Source organism: Prinia subflava, chromosome 1, assembly GCF_021018805.1.
Source record: "Prinia subflava isolate CZ2003 ecotype Zambia chromosome 1, Cam_Psub_1.2, whole genome shotgun sequence".
Taxonomy (NCBI): Eukaryota; Metazoa; Chordata; class Aves; order Passeriformes; family Cisticolidae; genus Prinia; species Prinia subflava.
The window spans coordinates 70,879,430-70,901,610 of NC_086247.1; the positions used below are offsets into that span (position 1 = coordinate 70,879,430).

A 22,181-nucleotide genomic window follows, 5' to 3' on the forward strand; every position below is an offset into this window, starting at 1 on the left:
AAACCATGCATCCAGCAGCAGGTGCAAACCACATCTAAAGATTTATGTTTGTTTCTTAGAAGCTGTAATTCCGTAGTAGCATTTCCAGTCACATACCCAAAGAGTATCAGCAGGAGAACAGTGGCTGCCAAGTTCTTTCGGAAAGTGAAGGCTGATAGCTGGAAGGCACTAATAACACCAACACACAGGGTGACTGGAACCATGTAAAACAGCTAGAAACAGAAGGAAAAAAAAAGCATTGAGCAGGTGAGCATCTCTTACCAGTCTTATCTAATTTGCATAGAAGGGTTTTACAAATTAACTTCTCCATACTCGCAATACAATTATACTATGAGTAAGGAAGAAACACGCAGAAGAGCTTGGAGATTTGATAACTGTGCTTGCTGTGAAACTGCCCCCTACACATGGAAAAACCTGACAAGATAAAATCTGACAATAGAATATCTCCCTTAATCCTATTTCTCTTGACCTTTCCAACACATCTATTTAACAAGCTAACTCTTCCAGATAATGAGTCCATGTGGGGCTCCAAAACGTCAAACTACACTGTGAATACAGAGGCTTGGTTTCAGAAACAGCAGTTTCACTGATTGGTGCTGCATTCATATGGGAGAACAATAATGATGCAATTTAAAAAGAGATTTTAATGAAGGACCATGTGTGCTGATTAAGCAAATTACATCTTTTATTGGGAATGGACACAATATGTAAAAGCATTACAGCCATTAGGCAACAGGGAAAGCAGTTTCTCTGTTTAGTCTCTTGACATAACAGCAATCAAATTAAGCAACCATATTTAAGGGTGGCAGGGTGGGATTAGTACAGGAGATTCATATCCAAGTATTCAAGAGAGGGGGGTTTCTGCTTGCAAATAGCAATGTCAGGATGTGAAAAGCTGACACAGCTCCATTTTCAGTGTTTGCCTACTCTGTGCACTGAACCTGAGCTCACAAGGGCATATGCTAGCTCCATTTCTGCTTATGTAATATTTAGCTTTATAGCTTTAACCAAATAGAACTGAGATTCTGAGATACAATGCAATAGAGGCAACAAATCAAGGTCTAGCTAAATATTCAGTGTCGAAAAACAACATACTGTTAAAATTAGACTTTCATACCAAACCACAATGAAAATCTGTTCCAAATTAAACCACAGACCAGACCAGATCACGTCTTTGCTACTGGGAAAACATACTTTTTTTGTTTAAGACAAGGGCAATGGAGTAAAATCTAGATGTATGCAATGTTCTCATCCTATTCACAGGGTACCTTTTCTTTGCCATATACAAGTATCACAACATATCACGCACAAATATATGTTCCAGTCTTCCTGAAGCTGTTTAAAAATATTGTAGAGAAGTCACAAAGCATTTGAGTCCCAGTAATTTTCAACAGACCTGGGGCTTCTGTCTAGGAATAAATAAATAACTTTAAAATCAAATTCTATTGGAAATCTTACCCTGAAATCATGATGTATTACAGAAACTGTGCATGTACAACAAAACAATTTTAATTTTGTCCCTCTAATGACACAAGCTTAATCTGAACAAAATTTCTCTATTTCTCTTTAAATTTTCTTAGCACTTACACTTTTTCAATTTGTTGAACATAGTAATGAATATCGTTCATGCCTATAAATACAGTAAGAACAGCCTGATTCTCATGAGAGCAATTTCATGAGATTTCATAAATCAAATACTTCTGCAGGCCTAGTAAAGATTCTGCTGCCAGTAATGCAGGACACAGCCTATAATACTTAAAATACATAGAGGGATTTAAATTTTGACAGTTCATATATTCATGTGTTCAGTATCCCTAAATGATCTGTAGCACAATTAGCATTTAAAGGAGTGTCTGTTCTTTCCCACATCATGATTGATCATGCAGTACTGTGTTGAATTTGTGAGAACATTTTGAGAGATTGGCAGAAAATAATGAGGAGTTGACTTTGCTCACAAGGAGAAAGTGAATGATGAAGGACTGTTTTTAACCAAGCCTTCTTATCTGAAGCAGCAGTGAAAAAAAACAAACCAAGATTGACTGGCCGAGTAAATAACATGTGGAAAAATGTGCTCTTACCTAAAGATTGCTCAAGTGTGAAAATTCTGATTTTAAGCATGGGTGAGTGAAGATCTAATGTCTCAGAATTAGAATGGTCTAAATGAAAACAGAATGTTCCAAAAATTTCTATTCCTGACCAGGTTGGAAAGGACTTTGGTCAGGTCCAAACATTAATCCAGCACTGCCAAGTCCACCACTAAACCATGTGCCATATCTATATTGCTTTTAAATACCTCTGGGGATGGCACTCCACCGCTTCCTTGTGCTGCCTCTTCCAGTGCTCGACTCAAATAAAAGGTGCCCATCATAAGTATTGCTCATATTACGCACAGTAAGACATAACATAATTATCCCTTAAAGCAGCTGACCAGTACTTTCAGTTTTCTCCACTAATTTGTAAGGTTTTGTGTGTGAAGATTCTTTCTATCTAAGCTGATTAGCCAAATTCCTTTTATTTGTAAAATAGTTTACATAGCTAGAACTAAAAAATCATTCAACATTGGGAAGCAGGGAACACAGTTCCTGCCCTGCATCAAAGTAGGAATGGTGACTTAATGTTTGTTATCATGTCAGGCAAGAGCTGTCACTCTGCACAATTCAAATCTTATTCATGTATCTTGTGACCTTATCTCCTTTTGCTCATTTATACGAAGCTGGACTAAAATTTACACCTGGGCACATGCTGGCCCACGTAATACATACCATATCACAGCAGAAGTTAGCAAGCCAGTAAGTTTTGTAGCCCAGGCCTGTGATGTGCTGCAAGCGTTTTGTCCCAGACACTCTGTCTTTCACTACGGCAGCCCCGATGGAGGCAGTAAGGATGGAGAAGCCCAGCATGATGCACAGCGCTACCCCACACTGGCGAACGTTCTCCATTCTAGGGTGAAAAGCACAACAGTGCAAGGAAAACACAATGGGGAAAAACCCCTCAAATGCTAGCATTTTTCTGGCCAACTTCTCACCAAAACACTAGACATTAGGACCTTAATCCTGACTGTAAACACCATAGAATCACAGAATGGTTTGGGTTGGAAGGGACCTTAAAGATTGTCTAGTTCCCACACCCTGCAGTGAATGGGGACACAATATCTCTACACTGTCAACATCTAATTAAAAAACAGGAGCAAGATGTTTTAAGTTACAAAACTATAGGTGAGTTACATAGCATAGCATGTGTCTGAGTTGTAAACTGAAGCTTATGCAAATATTTCCCCTTTACAAAAAACTAAAATGCAAACACTCAAAAATAATTTGAAACAGTTACCCTGTTTAAAACTGGTAAGAGACAATCAGCATAAATTCAGTATCTTTCTTTACAAAATACTGCAGCCATTTTTGATATAAACAGTGGACTTGACAGACAGACCACACTAAAAAATGCTTCTTCAGTAGAACTGAATTGTGTCTATCAATTCACAGCATCAACTCCAGTAAACATATAGTCTTATTTAATTCATAGTTTCAATTGTCTGCTGATTGCTGATGTGAAACGTTTTAAGAGTTTGCTTACATTTTGTCCTCATCCAGCAAGGCTCCCCCATACGGTTGGCTGTAGAGTGTTATACCTGTGAAAAGAAAAGTAAATCATGAAATATTAAATCTCATTAAAAACTTCAACTTCTGGAGTACACTTTTAATACTTGTTGCATATATGAATAAAAAGGCTAAATACTTAGTAATCAACAGAAAGAGGTCAAACACCAATCTGCAAAACCAAACACTGTCTCTCATTGAAAGATTTCCAGAGTTTGAAACCACTAAAAACTAATGAATAAACATAAGCAGTAGTTGCTTTTGTGCATTCTGAAGTTCAGAAACTGTTGAACTGAAGTTCAACAATGCTATATATTGCTACAGAATCTTCATCACAGAAGAGATCAAATACAAAACCTAAAGTAGAATTTGTTTGTATACCAGTATTCTGGGGTAAGGTAGAATGTTACCACTTGGTTTAGATTTAAGACTGAATCTTCCAGAAATTTTTCAATTACTGCTGTTTTGCTGAAAAAAAATGTTTAGCTGAATTCACAAAAGAAAAAGAAAGTCACACCTTTGATTGAAACTCTAGAGCTCTATATTAAAAACATGGCCAGTTTGGGAGACCAAGAGAAATCCTGATCTGGCAATGAATTCTTAGGCTTATTTTGGTTCTTGGGGCAACCAGCCTGTAGCAATCTAGCAAAATTAACTTTGGAATTGGAAGGTAGTTTATGAACAAAAGCTGTGTCATTCTGCTTTTCTTCTTTTCAATCAAAAGAAGAAAAATAGTGGAGGGGTGAAGGTGCACAACATTGTCTCTGCAAAAGCTGTTCCACTGGACTTGATGCTGTTTGTGACTTATCTCTGCAGGTGTGCCTGACAGATGTGCCAGCTGCACCGGTTTTGTGCTGGATGGAATTAATTTTCTTCACAGTAGCTGATATGAGGGTCTATTTTGGATTTGTGTTGGAAACAATCTTGATAACACAGGGATGTTTTAGCTCTGCCTGAGCAGCACTTGGAGCCAAGATGTTTTCTGCTCGTCCCCTACTCCACCAGTGAGGAGAACGGGGATGTGCACGGGGAGCTAGGAGGGGTCACAGTGGGACAGCTGACCCTGACTGACTAAAGGGACATTCCATACCATATGGCATCATGCTCAGCATGTAACATGGGGGAAGAATGAGGAATGGGAGGGATGTTTGAAGTGATGATGTTTGCCTTCCTAAGTCAAGGTTAGGTGTGATGGGGCCTGCTCTCCTCAAGGGAATGGCTGAACTCCTTCCTGACCACAGAAAAGGGTGAATGAATTCCTTGTTTTGCTTTTCTTGTGTGTGTATGGTGGTTTTTTGTTTGTTTTTTTTTGTTTTTTTGGTTTTTTTTTTTTATGTATTAGACAGCCTTTATCTCAACCCATGAGCTTTATCACTTCTAATATTCTCTCTCACACACCACTGGGGGAGAGTGAACAAGTGGCTGTGTGAGTAAGCCTTAAATTAAACCATGACATCAGCATTATTTGATTAGTGTCTAAATAAATCTATGCTGTTCCAAATTAAAACAAAGAAACAAACTTAATCCTAACAGCAATTATATTTTTTTCCAGTACCTTTGATAAAGATATAAATTGTTGGGAGCCTGAGATTGACTCTGTGGAGCACCACTTAATTGAATTTGTTAAAGTCAAGCTGTATAAGGACAAAAAATATCTTCACTCTAATAATAGGTGCAATTTGACTAAGCACACATTTATTTTTCCTCTTTAATTTTTCACTCCTCATCTTCAAGCCAAAGTAATCTAAACATTACTAAGTCACTGCATGGTAAAAAGCTGAAAAACAGGATGATTATTAACTCACACACAAAACTTGTACAAGGTAAAGATTTTTCAAGTAACAGCTAAATGCAGTACACTGAAGCCCAACGGTAGTTAGAAAAGCAAAAGAAGATTCAAGCTGATAACATTTTCATGTATCACTAGTAGATACCTTGCTATTTGTAGAAGTCTTTCATGTCATGTGCCTTCAGGGACTGTTTAAAATTTTCTTTTGTTTTTCTTTTAAAGCATTAATTTTTTAAACAATTGCTGCTATTTGTTCTGAAGCAAAACTGGCATATCAAAGAAAATTATTTCTTCCCACTGGAACCACTGAATTTCCATTTATGTAAAGGAAAAGTAGCATGACAGAAAAAAGTTTAGTTTAGTTTAGTTCCCAGAAGGTTTTTCTAGGCTTTTCTAATGCTTGAATAACAGTCAGCATATTAGAAGAAATGATCATAGAATATGCAGGATTGGACCATCACCAGGATCATCAGATCCATCTCCTGACCCTACATAGGACAGCCTGAGAGTACACACCTCGCTCCTGAGAACATTGCCCAAACACTTCTTGAACTCTGTCAGGCTGGTGCTGTGACCACTTCCCTGGGGAGCCTGTTCAGTGCCCACCCACCCTCTGGAAGACAAACCTTTTCCATTAGGACATCCTGCTTAAACCTCCCCTGAGTCAACTTCAGGCAATTCCCTCCAGTCCTGTCACTGGTCACAAGAGTGAAGGGATCAGTAACTGCCTCTCCATTTCCCTTCATGAGGGTGCTGAAGGCTGCAATGAGGTCTCCCTGCAATTTTCTCTTCTCCAGGCTGAGCAAACCAAGTGACCTCATCTGCTTCTCATAAGGCTTCCCCTCCAAGGAAGGGGCCTCCTTGTGGCCCTCCTTCAGGTACTCTCTAATAGCTTAATGTCTTTTCCATATTGTGGCACTCAAAACTGCATACAATGTTTAAGGTGAGGCCACTCCAGTGCAGAGCAGAGCAGAGCAGGAAAATTCCCTTCCTTGCCCAGCAGCAAGATCTCAGGGAGGAACTAACAAAACTTTCAGATTACTGCATTGGTATTAAACAAAAGTCTACAGCAGTTGACTTGGGTTCCATACACAGACGTGCACCGTCTTTAACTTTCTCATACAGAATAAAGTGAAACTGAAAAAGAGATAATTGTAGGGGAAAATAAAACCCCATGACATTAAATAGCATAATGCTCCTTGTAGTATTGTACCATACAATACCAATCAAAAGGCAAATTACACAGAATTAATTTCCTTCTGTGGAAGAGTTACAAAAACTAATCACACTTCTTAAAAGTAGCAAATATTTTTGACAGTCGTCTTCCATTTAAACTATGTAGAATGAAACAAGGGATTACATTTTCTTTTAATTTGCACTCACAACTGAAATTAAAATTCACTAAGTTGTGGATTACAAGTAAGAAAAGTATGACTATGCTAAACTAAGTTCAGTTGAGCCTAGAATTCAAAATTTTATCACCGCACTAAATGTAATACTTTCATTCAGTATTTTAAGTTTCTTCAATTAGTTGGGGGCACAACAATCTCTGAATTTCCTACATTTTTAGTATGATGATTTCTTCACCCCATTGTCAAAAAATAAATGACTAATTTATATAAAGTCAACAATTTGGCCTATAACTCACAGAGGAAAAAAGTTCCCTTGATTTCAAGAAGTAAGTTATAAATTATCTTCAAAAACTAGAACAAACCAACAGAATTAATATATGGTATTTGCTATTATATTTTTTTTTTATTTAAAAAACCCTCCCATGTACTTCTCTAACCTATCCCTTCCTACATTTCTTTTAACCACCTAGACTATCTTTTTTTACACATCTCTGTCCCAATATGGCTGTTAACATGATGTAAGATGTACTTTTTGATACTTTGTTGCCTTTATATGCCTTTTTACTACTCAAAGCTGCTATAATGAGGCTCATTAAGATGAAAACTATCTGCCATCTTTGAGGACTTAAAAACTATAAACGACAGATAAACTAAGAAGTTCTAAATTATAAGGCTCCTATTAAACAGATGCTTCTGGTGTTTATGCAAGGATTTTTTAAAGGACTGTACTTGCAAGCCTTGTGTGAATAGCTCTCAGGGCAAGTTTTACCATTTCAGTATTCACACAGGAAAAGCAAGCCAGGCAATAACACCAAATATCATATGATTCAGCACTAACTCTGTCTGCTCCTTTTCATAAATTTCTCTGCATAAAAATTATTCCCTCCACATCCACAGATTGCCATTATATTCTCTCGACTTAATCACAACAAAAGTTTTGTTTATTGTCCTAAAACATCCTTTGTCTATGTCCTCAGCATGCAGTTGGTCACATCATTTTTACAGTGATGACAGGCTTTTTTTATGGGCAGAGGTGAAATATTTTAACAGACATCCATTCCAACCTTTCAAAACCATGTAAAAGCAATTCAGGAATGGGAAAAACTGTGACCATGGAGAATCTTACACTTTAATGCTTTATCCAGAGACAACGAGAACAACATGAGGAAAGACTTTCTTAGACCTTTTAACCTTCTTTAATATAAAAACGAAGAGTTGCCAAAATGAGAGGCATGATTTCCCCTGTTTGAGCAGAGTGAAGAGGGCATCTCAAAGAGAGAACATCTCTGTATGCATGCTAGTTGATATATTTATGTGTGTATTGTTTTGAAAAGGAATTAACCCAAATGTCAATCACAACAGAGAGCACAAGCAGCCAGCTACTTTGGCAATATATTTCTTAGCTTTTTATTCAGCGATGAAGCTCCTCTTTTTTTTTTTTTTCTCAGTTGTTTTGCCAAAAGTTGACTACATTTTTGGTGTGCCTTTTCTTTTTTTCCCCTCATTTTTGTCTTTTATTAATTTAAAAGGTTCAGTTGTCATCTCCTGTATTGCTCAATGAAAGACTTTGCTTTATACAACTGAGAGCAAGGGCATTTTACCAGTTCTGCAAGCCACATTACTAAGGAAAAAAGAGGTGGGAAGTAGTCAGAGCTTGACAGTTTAACTATAAATTTCAGGAGTAGCACAGCTGGGGCCTAGGCAGAAGAGTGTATTTACTTTGAAAATGACACTAGGAACCCCATGCTGCATGCTTAATAGTAGAAGAGTCAGTAAACTATTCATTGTACCCTCTTCAGCTTCCCTGTGATCTCCCTATTGTATTCTCCCTTCCAGGTAGAACAATCCTACTCCTTTCCTTACATTGTTCTTCATTAAACAAATTTTAGATTCTAATTTGTTAAAAAGACATTCCTAACCCAGTGAAATAAATTGTTCATAAAATATTAGAAGGATTATAACATTTCCTACAATAAAATACTATACTTTTCCATTCTGGATAGGAAAGCTTGCAAGAAAAAGAAAAATGGATCCACATTAGACAAGTTTGCTGTAAATGTTCTGCATCCTGCTCTGTTGCCTTTCAGGAGCTGCACAACTCGGGACACCTTTCCCTATACCAACATCTCATTAACAGTCTGCAATCTGTGCCTTCAGGAGAAAGTGCTCTAGATCTTTTATCTAACATCTAAACCAGCTGACCCTTGGTCAGAAAATAAAGGCATACACAATCTGGCATAACTCTAGAGAGTTGGATGTTTCCATCTTATACATGGTAAAGAACAGAAGACATTGGTAGTCCAGCCTATCCCACCTGGGTGCAACTTTACACATAAACACTCTTCAAAATCTGTGGGTTTTCAGTAAAAATGAGGAAAGTGATATGAACCTGGTAATACTTTTTCACTATCAGTTGGAGAAATCTAGATGAAAAAATCTTAAAGGTCCTCAAGCTTGTTTGCCATCACTGTAGATTAGTCAGAGCTGTCCTCAGGTATATTTCATGGTTCTGCACTGTATTTTGGGTGTGTTTGAATCTGTCTCTTGACACTTCTTTGTCTCTTGTGTCAAACTGAGTCTTACATACCTGGATCAGTTTAGATCTGTGATACTGATTCTAAATACCATGATTGTGGCAGAGTTCAATAGAAGACCAATCTAGCTTTCTTTATTCCAGACATTTTATTTCAGATTAAATAAAATATTATGTATAAGAAAAATGGAGATAGAGTATGTGTGTGTGTGTATATATATATATGTGACAATATTTCGATTTATATAAAATGAAACATTACCCCTAACTGAAAATTACAATTTATATTTTATGGAGAATTTCACAGGCAGCACCATAAATGGTTTCTATTTTAGTTTCCCCCACTAACTGGACATGGTTAAGAAGATTCCACCCAAAGGCCATTTCACAGTTTCCTTTGTAATAAGGTTTAAAGTTACAATTTGCAAAGCATTCAGGAAACTATACAGCCACTTTCCACCAAAATTCAGCTGAAAATTACTCCCTTGATCTCTTCTGCTCTTTTGAAGAACTGAATCTGAAATAAATGAGGATGCTACATGAAAGCTTACAATGAATCCTTGTATGAAAGTTTTTTAAAAATCATTGACTTCAATAGGAACCCTAAAATGGGGTAGCTGCATAGCAAAAGGCCATTCTATATTGAGGCATTTTTGTTCTTTGAACAATGATGTAAGAACTTTTTTTGACCACGCTACTCTACAGACATCATTATAGATGACAACCACTCCTCTTTTCTTTATATAGCCTTACCCTAAGAGGGAGATGATAGTCCTTCTCCTATACTCCAGCATGATAAACACATTCTGACACAATGTTATACAATTAGGTGTGAAAAATAACATTTTTACTTGATCAAAATTCTATATTAAGCTTAAGCAAAAAATATTGCCTTTTAGTTTTTTATTCCTCCTACTTCATTATTGTATTTTTATTTGCTCACAATTACATTACTTAGTTGTAGGAATGAAGCATTTCAGAAAGAGATTAGAAATCATTCATATAAGCCTTAATACCAGTCAGAGATGAAGGGTTTTGACAAAAATCCAGCACATTTACTTTCTTTGTTGAAATGTCTTACTAACTTTTAAAAATCCATTTATTAACATGTCCATTTTCATCATCTACCACTGATTTCATAACCCACTAAGAAACAGAATGCATTTGATTTCCTCCACAGTTGAGGCTGATGACTTTTTCCCACACTGGGATCACAGACTTACATGATGATGAAGGTAGAGGTGGGTATCCACATGATAGAGAAAATTACATATTTTTATATGATAACTACTACTGAACTGCTGCTCCAAAAGAGACATCTGATCCATTACTACAATTAACTGACATAAACTGATTGGGCCAATTTCTATTGCTCCATCTAGTTACATACATCTCCAGCTGGGCAAACACATTTTCTTCAACAGACACATCACTCTTTACATGAAATTACAAGAAATGAATATTGTAACTTCCCAAGCATCCTCACAGAGAAATTTACCAGTAATCCCAGATTGTTAAGAGGAGAAGAAATTTCTCTACTGCAGAGAAAGTATTTGAAGATCAGTTTACACAGTAGCAAAAAGGACAGATTTTTAAATCACTAAATAAATATAATTTCCTGCTGCTGCATGCTGTAGAGTCAGTAACTTGGACTGGCACAACAAAAAGCAATAATCAAATTTTTTCAAAAGTTTTTGAACAGATACAAATCCCTACGGATATAAACCAGTGCAGGGCAGCATATGTCCTCTATATGCTTGGGTAAAATTTTTTCCTCCACACTTCCATAACAAATCATAAATGTATATTCCCTGTATCCTCAGGACAGCAGAAAAGACTTTAGACTAAAGCAATTAGCCTCCTGCTCAGCTCCTTCTTATCAAAACTTTTTCACAAACATGGACCAGTGCTCCTGATCTCCATTGAAAGTTACTGGACCTGTACTTGTGGGCAAAGCAGGTAGAACTCAGCATGTGGTCTGTAATGACATTCCCCTCCTTCAAATATCTTGGGAGAACCCCAGCTGGGTTCATGTTCAGGAAATACACATAGCACATTACTGCAAAGTGAAAGGGTTTCTTCGCTTTTCTACGAGCACTTAAACAAGTTGTTGATTTTGTTGACCTCCCTCGAGGTTGTTTCAATATCACAATTGCTGCTATTTTGGTTACATCCATGGAAATGCTCTCTACTCTATTGTAGTAAGCTTCTTGCTCTAAAGCAGTATTTTTTGGTTTTTGTAAAGGAAGAAAAGACTTTGTCCTCACAGTCCCTTTTAAAGGGCTGAATTATTTTTATGTCTCTTAATACATCAACACCGGTTCTGTTGACAGGAAAAAAGTTGTTCTGTGAAAAAACATGCCATTAATGCAAGGCAGAACTACAAACCCATGTTTCTGCAATATCTTAACAAGCTTCCTCACAGCAATTTCCAGCAATATTCTAGAGCTAACCTTGCCTATAAACAGAGTTTGGTAGAAGGAAAAAAAATCAAAAATAACAGATTTCAGTGCTGGAACACAGAGTGTAGTCTTATGGCTGCTAACTTACAGGACTGCATATAACAATTTGAATAACAAAAGCATATGAATAGTTCTTCCCTGTTAAAACAGTGTCATTAAATGAGAGAAAGTTAAAAGTCAAAGTGAACTGTGGCCCACACAGCCAAGTGGCCCATACAGCACTAGAAAAACGAGCTTTTTAGAAATAAAATATACATATGTATTGGTCTCCACAAAAAATACACACATATACATGTGTGTACACACATGTATACAAATATGAGTACACAAATACATACATGCAGATATCTAGATAGGTAACTTGACCTCTCTTCCCAAGATTTCTGTGACTGTTCCCTCTGAATTATGGCTCAAGAGCATGATCAGTCCATCTTTAATGCACTTCTTAAATAGTTGAAGACATAAATAAATTACTTTCTAGTTCTTAAGCTCTACTTCTGCAGGCAGCGAACATATTTTGCCACAAGATTATACTATGAGCCCATACTTTTACAGATGCCAGTACAAGATTTGAAGTACTTCTTAAGCACTGTTGTGCTTCCTGCTGTGTTTCTGTGTCATGCAATATCAAAAAACATATCATTCCCACAATCTTTGGGATAGTTATGATTTTCTGTGAGTGTAAGCAGGACAGCAAGCCCTGATTCTCCACAGTAGATATAAAAGTAAGGGTACACAAACATTTAAGTTCCAGAATGGGATATTTAATGGAACAGAAAAAAAAGCTAACTTCAGTACAACTCATGAAGTGCAGGGAAAGTTGATTTAAAATTGATTTCTATTACAAATTCTCATTAAAATATCCGATTTCATTTCATTAAAAGTTTCTGTCTGAACACATGACCTTTGATCCATTCTCATAATCCATTTAGAAAAATAAAACCCCAGCTGTCCTGAAAGCAAGTCATTACTTTTTTTTTTTCTTAGACGTTCCAGAAAGTTTCTTAATGAATTTCTGCCTTTAGATTCTCAGAATTCCTTCCCCATTTTCATTGATTTAGTCTTCTTTCTTCGTTTAAAAACACTTAAAATAATTTTACATTACAGACAACCATCCTAACTTTACAAGAACTCTTAAAAACTGGTCATAAGGTCTTTTTAAATTTCTCTAAACCAAATTCCTATTTAATAGAATCTTAAGAATAAAAGGAACTGGAATGAATAGAAGTTAACCTGAACTTCTGAAGTTAATCATGCCCAGATTTCAGACTAGATTTCCACATCCTAAAAGTTCATCTGTGTTAACAGCTGAGTCTTTGGCTGCAGTCAATTTTAGATGTCAGTTCATAAAATTTTTACTTTAATAATTTTTTTTAAAGTTCAGGGCTATCTGAATCAGAGAATTCACATGTCAGATACATTAACTGCTTTTTTTTTTTTTTTTTGTACAATAATAACATACAGTAGCCTTTTTGGTTCCTTGAGTAACAGGATGCTATGAAACATCATATTGCTGTGCAAATTTGTGGGTTAATCTGGATTTGTCCTGGATATTTATATAAGGAGATACAGCAAAATGTCAAAGAAGTTACAAATCCATAGTCTGTTGTGCCTTAGTCATCCCATTTAAGTAAGCTCTAGCAGTAGTTTCAGAGGAAATAACATCCCAAGCCAATTTACACTTACTTATTCTACATGAATGTCTTTGTAAGGAATTCATATGGCATGTTGAAATTTAAATTCAAATTTTACCTTACTGTGTACTACATACTCCACATAAACTTTCTGTGTAATTAAAAGTTTAACTTTTCAATCCTCCAGAGAAATAGGACTTTGAAATCCTATTATAAGCTGAAAATTTTCATACTTACTATAGTTTATTTAAAAACTACTTTCCAAAATATAGGAATAAATACAAAGAAATACTATTACCATACTGTCTCCAATCCACATTAGAAGGTAAATTGACCCACAGAATGAAGTTATTGAGTTCATTTAAGTAGGATGGCAGTGAATGGAAACCTTTTTGGTTATACCACACCTGGAAGAAAGAATGGAAATTGTTAGTCAAAAATAAGCTCACATACCTTTAAGAATTTCATGAAGGATATCTAATTCTTCTGTTATGATGTTTCTTTATAGAAGAAAGTCAACCAGGCAGAACAGAATCTGTTGATTTGCATAGGTCTTTCAACAGCAAGAAGCAGTTTTCTATTGGAGCTGTACATATATGTTCATCATTAAATTGATATTATCTGATTGAATTGGAACACTGTGTCCCCCTTCCTTTACACACATTTGGCTGACCAAATAGAGGGAGAACAATGTGAAAATAATACCTGCCAGTTTGATCAAAAATACAAAAAGATGAGTAAAACTAATTCTAGTTAGAAGAATCATTGAAATTTCAAGGAGATTTGTCTAAATAATACCTGCTTATGACACACAGCATAAAATATCTAGGAACAGAATATTCTAAAAGAGGGAAAAAGGAAAAATCAAGGAGGCAAGGTTTACAAGGTATGAAGCTGTTCCATAGACAAAGCTGTCTCCACCTTCAACAAGCATCAGTGGCTTCTTGGACATGGAAATTGATGTAGACAAACTTTAAGGCAGAAAAGGCAAGCCAGTCTCTCTGAGGAACACAGGGAAACAATTCTGTTGTATTACATACTTTATCTTTAGATCATGCAGATTCACCCTGACTTGATAAAATACTCTTAATTCATACTTCCACTTGCTAGAATCATTGCTGAGAGATTGCTATGTCCCAAAACCAAATAAACTGAGGTTTGAGTTTCCTCTGTAGTTAGAGATTGATTCTTATCACCCATTACTATTAATCATAGTGCCTTTGAATCTATATTATCCATACTGAAAACTAGGTAAAATTATTATGTTTATTTTCAGTTTCAGTGACATTTAAAACTACCAGATTACTATTTTTTTCTCACATCATATTACTATTTTTTTCTCACATCATAGCAAACTTTCTTCTCCCCTTTTTTCTAAAACAGTTGAAAAACTCCTAACCTTTCCCTCTTTGATATCAGCTGTTTGTACTCTGCATTTTGTACATCCTAGGTAGCGCAATTCTCACTGTCTCTCTGGATTCTGAATCATAATGCAAAATGAACAGGATTTAATATACCTCTTTATTGCCTTAACACTCCTCTTCTAAGATTCAAGTTTCTTTAGATTATTTCTAGAATTACCATCTATACAGTTATACCATAGAAACTTCCCTAAAGATTCTTCTATAATTCCTTTAATGCTGTCCACATTTATTTGCAGATAATTCTGCCTCTTTATTTTTCTTCCTTTTTTCTCATATTATCCAACTACAAACCTTACTTGGACCCTAGTTACAGACTTTGTTTTTTCTGACACATTCTCCTCCATATTTCCCAGTGGGGGCTGCCTAATCTTCAGTTCTGTTTCCCCTTCTTAACAATTTTCTTCTGATTAATTCTGCTGACTACCTACTTCTTTGAATCTCTACATTTTTGTGAGAGGAGGTTTACAATACTTTGACTCTCCATTTCATTTCCTCCCATCTATCCTAGATCATGACATTTAAAACCACAATAACCACTCTGAGGTCCACTGTCATTTCTTCTCTGCCTCTCACCCTTGAATCTTCTTTGCCACAAGTTCTGTTAGTATTTAAAAAAAAATTAGCAGCTTTGATCTGCCATTATTCTTGCCTGCATTACCTTTCACATTTTCTACTCTTTTTTATGTGGTATAAACAACAGCTTGAAATCTCAACAGCATCACTGAATCAAGGTTGGAAGAGACCTTTAACATCATCAAGCCCAACCACTAACCTAGCACGACCACTGTAACTGCTAGAACACTAAACAACATCACCCAACATCAGATCCAAACACTTCTTAAATAGCTCCAGGGATTACTCCACCAACTCCCTGGGAAAACTATTCCAATTCCTGATCCCCTAACAGCAAATTTTTTCTCTACTATCTAATCTGAATCTCGCCTGTTTCAGCTCAAGACAATTTCCTCTTGTCTTCTCTGCAGGAACAGCAGAAGAGACCAGCCACCACCTCACTACAGCCTCCTTTCAGGGAGTTGTAGACAGGAATGAGGCCCCCCTGAGCTTCTTGTTCTTGAGACTAAACAAACCCAGCTCTCTCAGCCATTTCTGATAAGACATGTTCTCTAGACCCTTTACAAGCCTTGTTGTCCTTCTCTGGATATGCTTCAGCACCTCAGTGTTAGTTTCAAGTGAGACGCCCAGAACTGAACACAGTACTTGAGGTACAGCCTCACCGATGCTGAACACAAGGGGAGACTCACTGTCCTGGTCCTACTGGCTACCTTATTCTTGATACAGACCAAGATGTCATTACCTGGGCACACACTGGCTCATATTCAGCTGGTGGTCAACCAGCACCCCAGGTCCATCTTCTGCCAAAAAGCTCTCAAGCCCCTTCTCCACCAGTCTGTAGCACCGCATGGGGTTGCTGGGACACAAGTGGTGGACACAGTATTTCATCTTACAGAACCTTGTGCAGTTGTCCTCAGCCCAATGACTTAGTCTGTCCAAGTCTCTCTGAAAAGATTTCCTACCTTCAAGCAGATCAACACCCCCATGCAGCTTAGTGTATTTACTGAGGGTGCACTCAATCCCCACATCCAGATCATCAACAAGGGTGTTAAGTAGGACCAGTCCCAAAACTGAGCCCTGGGGAACACTGCTAGTGACCAGGCACCCAGTGGATTTAGCACCACAACGCTCTTGCCCAGCCATACAGTCAGTTTTTTACCCATCAAAGAGCCAGCCATCCAAGCCACAAGAAGGCAAGTTTTCAAGGAGCATGCAGTAGGATATCGTGTCAAAAGCTTTACTGAAGTCTGGACAGACAACATCCACAGCCTTTCCCTCAACTGGTAAGCAGGTCACCTTGTCATAGAAGGTCAGGTTGGCCAAGCAGGACCTGTCTTTTATAAACCCATGTTTTCTGGGCCTGATCCCCTGTACGTCTTTAATGTGCCATTTAATGGTACTCAAATGTCTGAACTCTGATGCATCCACATTAAAAAAAAAAAGGAAAAAAAAAAAAGAAAAGAAAAAACTGTATCATTTTCCCCTCTTTGCAAAGTCATAAAATTCCTTTGTTCTTTTCCAGTTCAGTCTCCACAAATTATTACACAAACTAGAGCTCTCTCATTAATCAACAAGAGCGGTCTGTAACAAAACGTAGTGAAAGAGAATTTAAGATTCCCTAGGAAAACTGAAAATCTTTGCACTGCAGGACCTCCTGTACAAATAGCAACCAGGGCAAAAAGACAGAAACAAGTGATCAAGGGTAGCCTGTCTTTTTCACAGTCACATACACCCATCTCTAATTCTATCATTTTTTGAAAGTTTTTTTCAGAATAGAAAGTTTTGCATACATACATAATGAAACTCCACTACAATTGTGTCTGTTGTACTGGAGGGGGAAAAAAGGCAATTAAAAATACAACAAAGCAAAATTTTGTCAACACATCCTCATTTAATTCATGCAGGGGAAAGGTCGCAAATGTTCGGAGACCACCTTTTAAACACAATCAGTATTCAAATGAATACCACAATAGAGCATTGTGTTTAACAGTATATTTCAATATCCAACATGTTAATTGGAATTATCCTCCAAGCTGCATTATGTAAGTGAATCAAACTACGAGGAAATCACCAAACTGAAGATGGCTATATAATTTATTATAAACTGGAAAAAGAGATATTTAAGGTTGTTCCTTACATCAGAAGGTACATTTAAGGTCTTTTTTCTAAAGACTGGTTTTTATTCAAAATTGTTAGCAAAGGTAAAATATACAAGAAGGAAATGTATTAGCTGTAGCTGAAATATCTTTCATATTTCTTTTGCACCACACAGGTAATTATTTATGGAAGGCAGAAAAGAACTGAGGAACAAAAAACTATATACATCAATATAATTAATTTTTATTTTATTTTATATTCTATCCATAGTTAGGAAAATTCTTTCCCAAAGAAAAACACAACCCATCACCACATTAGACTGAAGCTCTCTGAAGATATGTTTTACATTATTACATAATCTTTTACTTGCCGTTAATATTCCAGAACAAAGCTAGACTGACATTTCAGCTAACATATGGCCTATCAAGAAAAAAGGATGAGAAGGAGCAGAGAAGTCCCTAAGCATTGCTGGACCAGACTCATGATTGATATTAAACTAGAAAGATGTAATTTTTTCCTCTGAACACTTATACAATTACTGTACTGTAAAGCCTCAAGTCCTAACCTTTGGGACTGGGAAAAATGTACTCTTCCAAATGACATCTGAACAGTACAATTTGCCTTTCAGCAGTATTTAAAATTACCACATATTCTTCCTATATTTCATTATGATATAAAAAAACAGCAACTCTGAAACTATTTTGGAAGAACCTTTTGGCCATATTACCAAAGGAAGCCAGAAAATATACAGTCATGAAAAATACAAAAAACTTGAGAAGCTGTGCTTTGTCTACGTAGCACCAATCATCAATGAATGCCAATAATCAGTGTTTTTAATTAGTCATATTTGTCTTGTTGTAGATATACTCTCTCTTGTGTGTGCACATATACACATTCTTTATGTGCATGTGTATACCATATAAGTAATTTATACAGTACAGTATGATTAGGTACAGTAAAATAGTTACTAAATAAATAGTTTTAATTTGAACAAGAAAAACTGTTGGCTTTGCAGGTAGTGAAGAAGAACATATAAAGATTCAGAAATTTTCTAAAATGAAGTGAATCATACAGCAATTCTCTTCAAATGCAAATTTCTCATTTTCTTTCATATCAGGCTATGTAAATGGTACATTCACTGTCTCATGAACAAACCTGAAAGGTCAAAGTAAAAATCTGGTCATTAGTTACTGAAAGGTTAATGCAATAACTTGACATTGCATCACTTGAAAGACATTTCCAGGAGATGCTTTAGATAACACAGTGCCCTTTATAAATTCACTCCACTATTTGCTTTGGGTCTAAAATATGAAGCTTACTTACTAAGAGTTTAACTATAATTTATCCCAGTCCTGATGGCAGGTGGAGCTCTATACCAAATACACTAAAAAAAAAAAAAAAAGGACCTGACAAAAATGGCAGTGCAAGCATGTCAAAACAAGAGTCTAAAATTATTAAAGACACATAGGAAAAATGGAAGTAAGAAAAAAATCTTGCTGAAAACTTTCAGGTTTCTCATGAAAGAATAATGGAACTGCAGTTGAAAGCTATAAAATATATGGGACTAGAAGAGAGATTACAAATGACCAAAATGAAAATCTATACATGCTCAGATTTCTATATAAAATAGGGAGATTTCTAACAAATTATATGGAAAAGGTATTAGAAACAGGAAATGATTTCATGAAAAACTAAGCATGAAATGACATTGGACTGGAGAAAATCTGTATTATTTCTAACACTTTGTCTCAAAATGGGTTTTGGGATGGAACTTATGTTGTTCTTTGTTTTCTTTTTTTAATAAGAGCAAATAAAATCTATATTTACATTAAAAAAATTTAAAGGCAGAAGCATCTTTCTTTCATATCCTAATCTGGAACCTGGAAAATGCACAGCTTCCTCCCAAAATATCTTGTTTGCCTCAAATGCGAAAACAGACACCTCTCACTGATATGCATCAATACTTCTCCAAGACTGCTGTTCCTCTACTTGTAATGCATCTGCATTTGAATGGATCCCAAAAATCAAAGAACAAGGATTATTCTAAGCACAACTGAAATAAAGGGCTTTTTTTCTGAAGGCCTTTTGGTATGCAGTGGAGAGATACAGTATCTCCATACTGTGAAAACTTGGGATGAGACCTAGAGGATAACAAGCACTTACCAAGGCAGGGGATTTTATTTCCCTTGGAACGTTTTAGAAAAGTTCTTTTGAGAAAAGAATAGCTATTTATTATGCAGAAGGAGCTGCTCTAGAAGATATCTTTACTCTTAGGGAGAGGGTGGTGAGAAAAATGAAGCAAAGTAAAGTATCCCTTGTAGGCATGAAAAAGCATCAAAAGCAACCCATTACACTGCAGTTCAATGCACTTTGGCCAATTCTGACATTGACTTTTTGTAGAAAACAAACAAAAAATATTATTTGGCTGGACTAGCTAAAACAAGTTTAAACTTAGATTCTAAAATTAGTTCACTGGAAAAAATAATAAGAAAAACGTATATCATTTGACTTGCTTAAAACTGTTTCTCTAACACAGGAAAATACTTCAAGGATTATGAACAGAGAATTAGACTATAAGAGACAGAGGATTTTTTTCCCAATTATTCAAGTGCAAAGATTTCAGGTAATGATTATTTGCTAAGTGTTGTGATGTCTGAAGTCTGAAAAAGTAATCAATACATACATACAGATGTGCACATATACATGAAACTCTTACCTTAGCCAGAGGCTGAGATTTGGTGTTATTCAATTTTTTATCTTGAAGTTCAAATGCTTTCATCCCTCCAAAAGACCAACCACCATATCTGGTAGTAGAAATTAAAAGAACAAAACGTTATCTGCCTTAAGCTTTGCAGTTTTCTCGCAAGGATGAAGTTGAGATAGCTACACTAATGCTTTATTTTTCAACTGAAAGTAAAACTTCACCCCTCACAAACTCTTTCCTTGTTAAAAAGGAGGGGGACAATGTAGTTTTTAATCAGGTGAATATTACTGGCTTTTTTCTAGCAAAGGCATTCCCTTAGATAAGAATTTTTGCTTTCTGAAAGCTGAAATCTTTGAGGAACAGGAAGGTTTGTGAGCAAGTGAGGTATTACTGACTCCCAGAAGCATCTTAAACAGCCTTATTTCTTCCTAAACCATTTGTATACTAGCTCAAATCTTTCATCCAAAGATGTTTACCTCTATTTATATCAAATCAAGTGCACCTTCTTTTAATACATAAGTGGCTAACACTTTCTTCTCCTCTATAAAATCATACATGATCTAATATTTCCACTTACATTATCAGTGGTGGTTGAGTTGTAAAGGCACTCAAGTAAACTCCAAAATACAGCAGATAACCTCTGTTGCTGATATCACAGAATATGAAGTATTGCCAGGGGCATACCAGCCCTTTTTACTTCAAAGAAAATATTAATTGGAGCATATCCACCTCTATTTGATTGAGTGTCTGAGGAATGGAAATCATATTGTTCACCTGGTTTAGATATGCATCTCTGAGATGCTGAAATAACTCACTACATGGAAGAAACTCCAGAGTATGCCTAAAGGTAACCATCATGCAGCTGCTGGAGGAAGTTCTGAGATGTGACCACTGAGGGTCTTGCATGTTACCTTGAATAGCAGCCTAACTCTACACCTTGATAACAATCACCAGATAAAGACAACGACCCTTTATATTCTCCATGACAAATGTCTGTGCTTTGGATCAGAAAGAACTGTGGGCTTTATACACAAAGGATAAACAAAGGCTAGACATTTTAAGGTTACCTTGTTTTGTTGGAAGACGTCACTAAATACTCTTCCACAGGGAACCCTGAAAGATCATACAAAATATGTCCTTTCTTATTCTTCACATAGGGAGCAGAGGTGTTGAAACTTGGGCACATCTGGAAAGAAGTATACATAAAATAAGTAAACCACTTTCTAAAAACAGTGGCACTACGTTTAGCCTTATTTTTGAATTTTATGTAGATTTTACAGCATTTCTTTTTAACTGGATTTGCCTTTCTCAGCTTTAACAGGTTTTCAATAAATTATGAATAGTTTTATGTTTATAAAGCAACTCAAATGATTGTGCCATCTACATATTAGAAATCCCTTTGATTTCTCTTACAGCCCTGTCAGTCAGTTTGCTTTGAAAACATCAAAACTTGTATATAAGTTTAAGAATGTTTACAGCAATGAAAAAGGCAAGACTCCTTTTTATTTGCTTTTCCTGAGAAAAAACACAAAATAGACACCAGATAAATATGAGATGAAAGAAAAATTCTAATTAATGTTATAAGCTTCTAAAAATTTCATTGATGAGCTGCAGAGAAGAATAAAGGAAGATGGCTTCTAATGATTCAGAGGGACATTCTCACAACCAATGAAAAGGTGAGAGATATTAGACTCAATTATCTCAGAAGCTTTATAAAGTACTTTATGACAATCACCTGAAAAAATTTAATTTTTATTTGATGTCTCAACCCTACAGAAAATAAAAATTCACTCTCAAAGATTGCTCTTACATCACTCACAGATAAAATTTCTGCCTCCGCTGTCAAGTGACTTCTTTCAGTTTTCATCGTTAATACACCTCTCCTTGGGTGAAAATTCTCATCTGTATTTTATTCAACCTTCTTGTATTTTAAAGGTATGTCTCTTTAGTATTAGAAGTAAACATATTCCTTATCCAGAAAAGTAAATAACAAGTTTCTTTCTTCCATTTTCCTAAA

General features: G+C 36.0%; 1 protein-coding gene across 1 annotated transcript in view; it reads right to left on the reverse strand.

Annotated features, from left to right (window-relative positions):
- The window catches only part of ABCA13 (ATP binding cassette subfamily A member 13), a 173,327-nt gene that overhangs the window by 45,460 nt on the left and 105,686 nt on the right, over positions 1–22,181 (reverse strand). Inside the window, exons 39-44 of the mRNA XM_063399467.1 lie at positions 21,232–21,350; positions 20,177–20,264; positions 13,665–13,773; positions 3,574–3,628; positions 2,763–2,940; positions 97–212 (exon numbers count right to left, since the gene is read on the reverse strand). Coding sequence (XP_063255537.1) covers positions 97–212; positions 2,763–2,940; positions 3,574–3,628; positions 13,665–13,773; positions 20,177–20,264; positions 21,232–21,350 — 665 coding nt within the window. The remainder of the gene's footprint in view (positions 1–96; positions 213–2,762; positions 2,941–3,573; positions 3,629–13,664; positions 13,774–20,176; positions 20,265–21,231; positions 21,351–22,181) is intronic.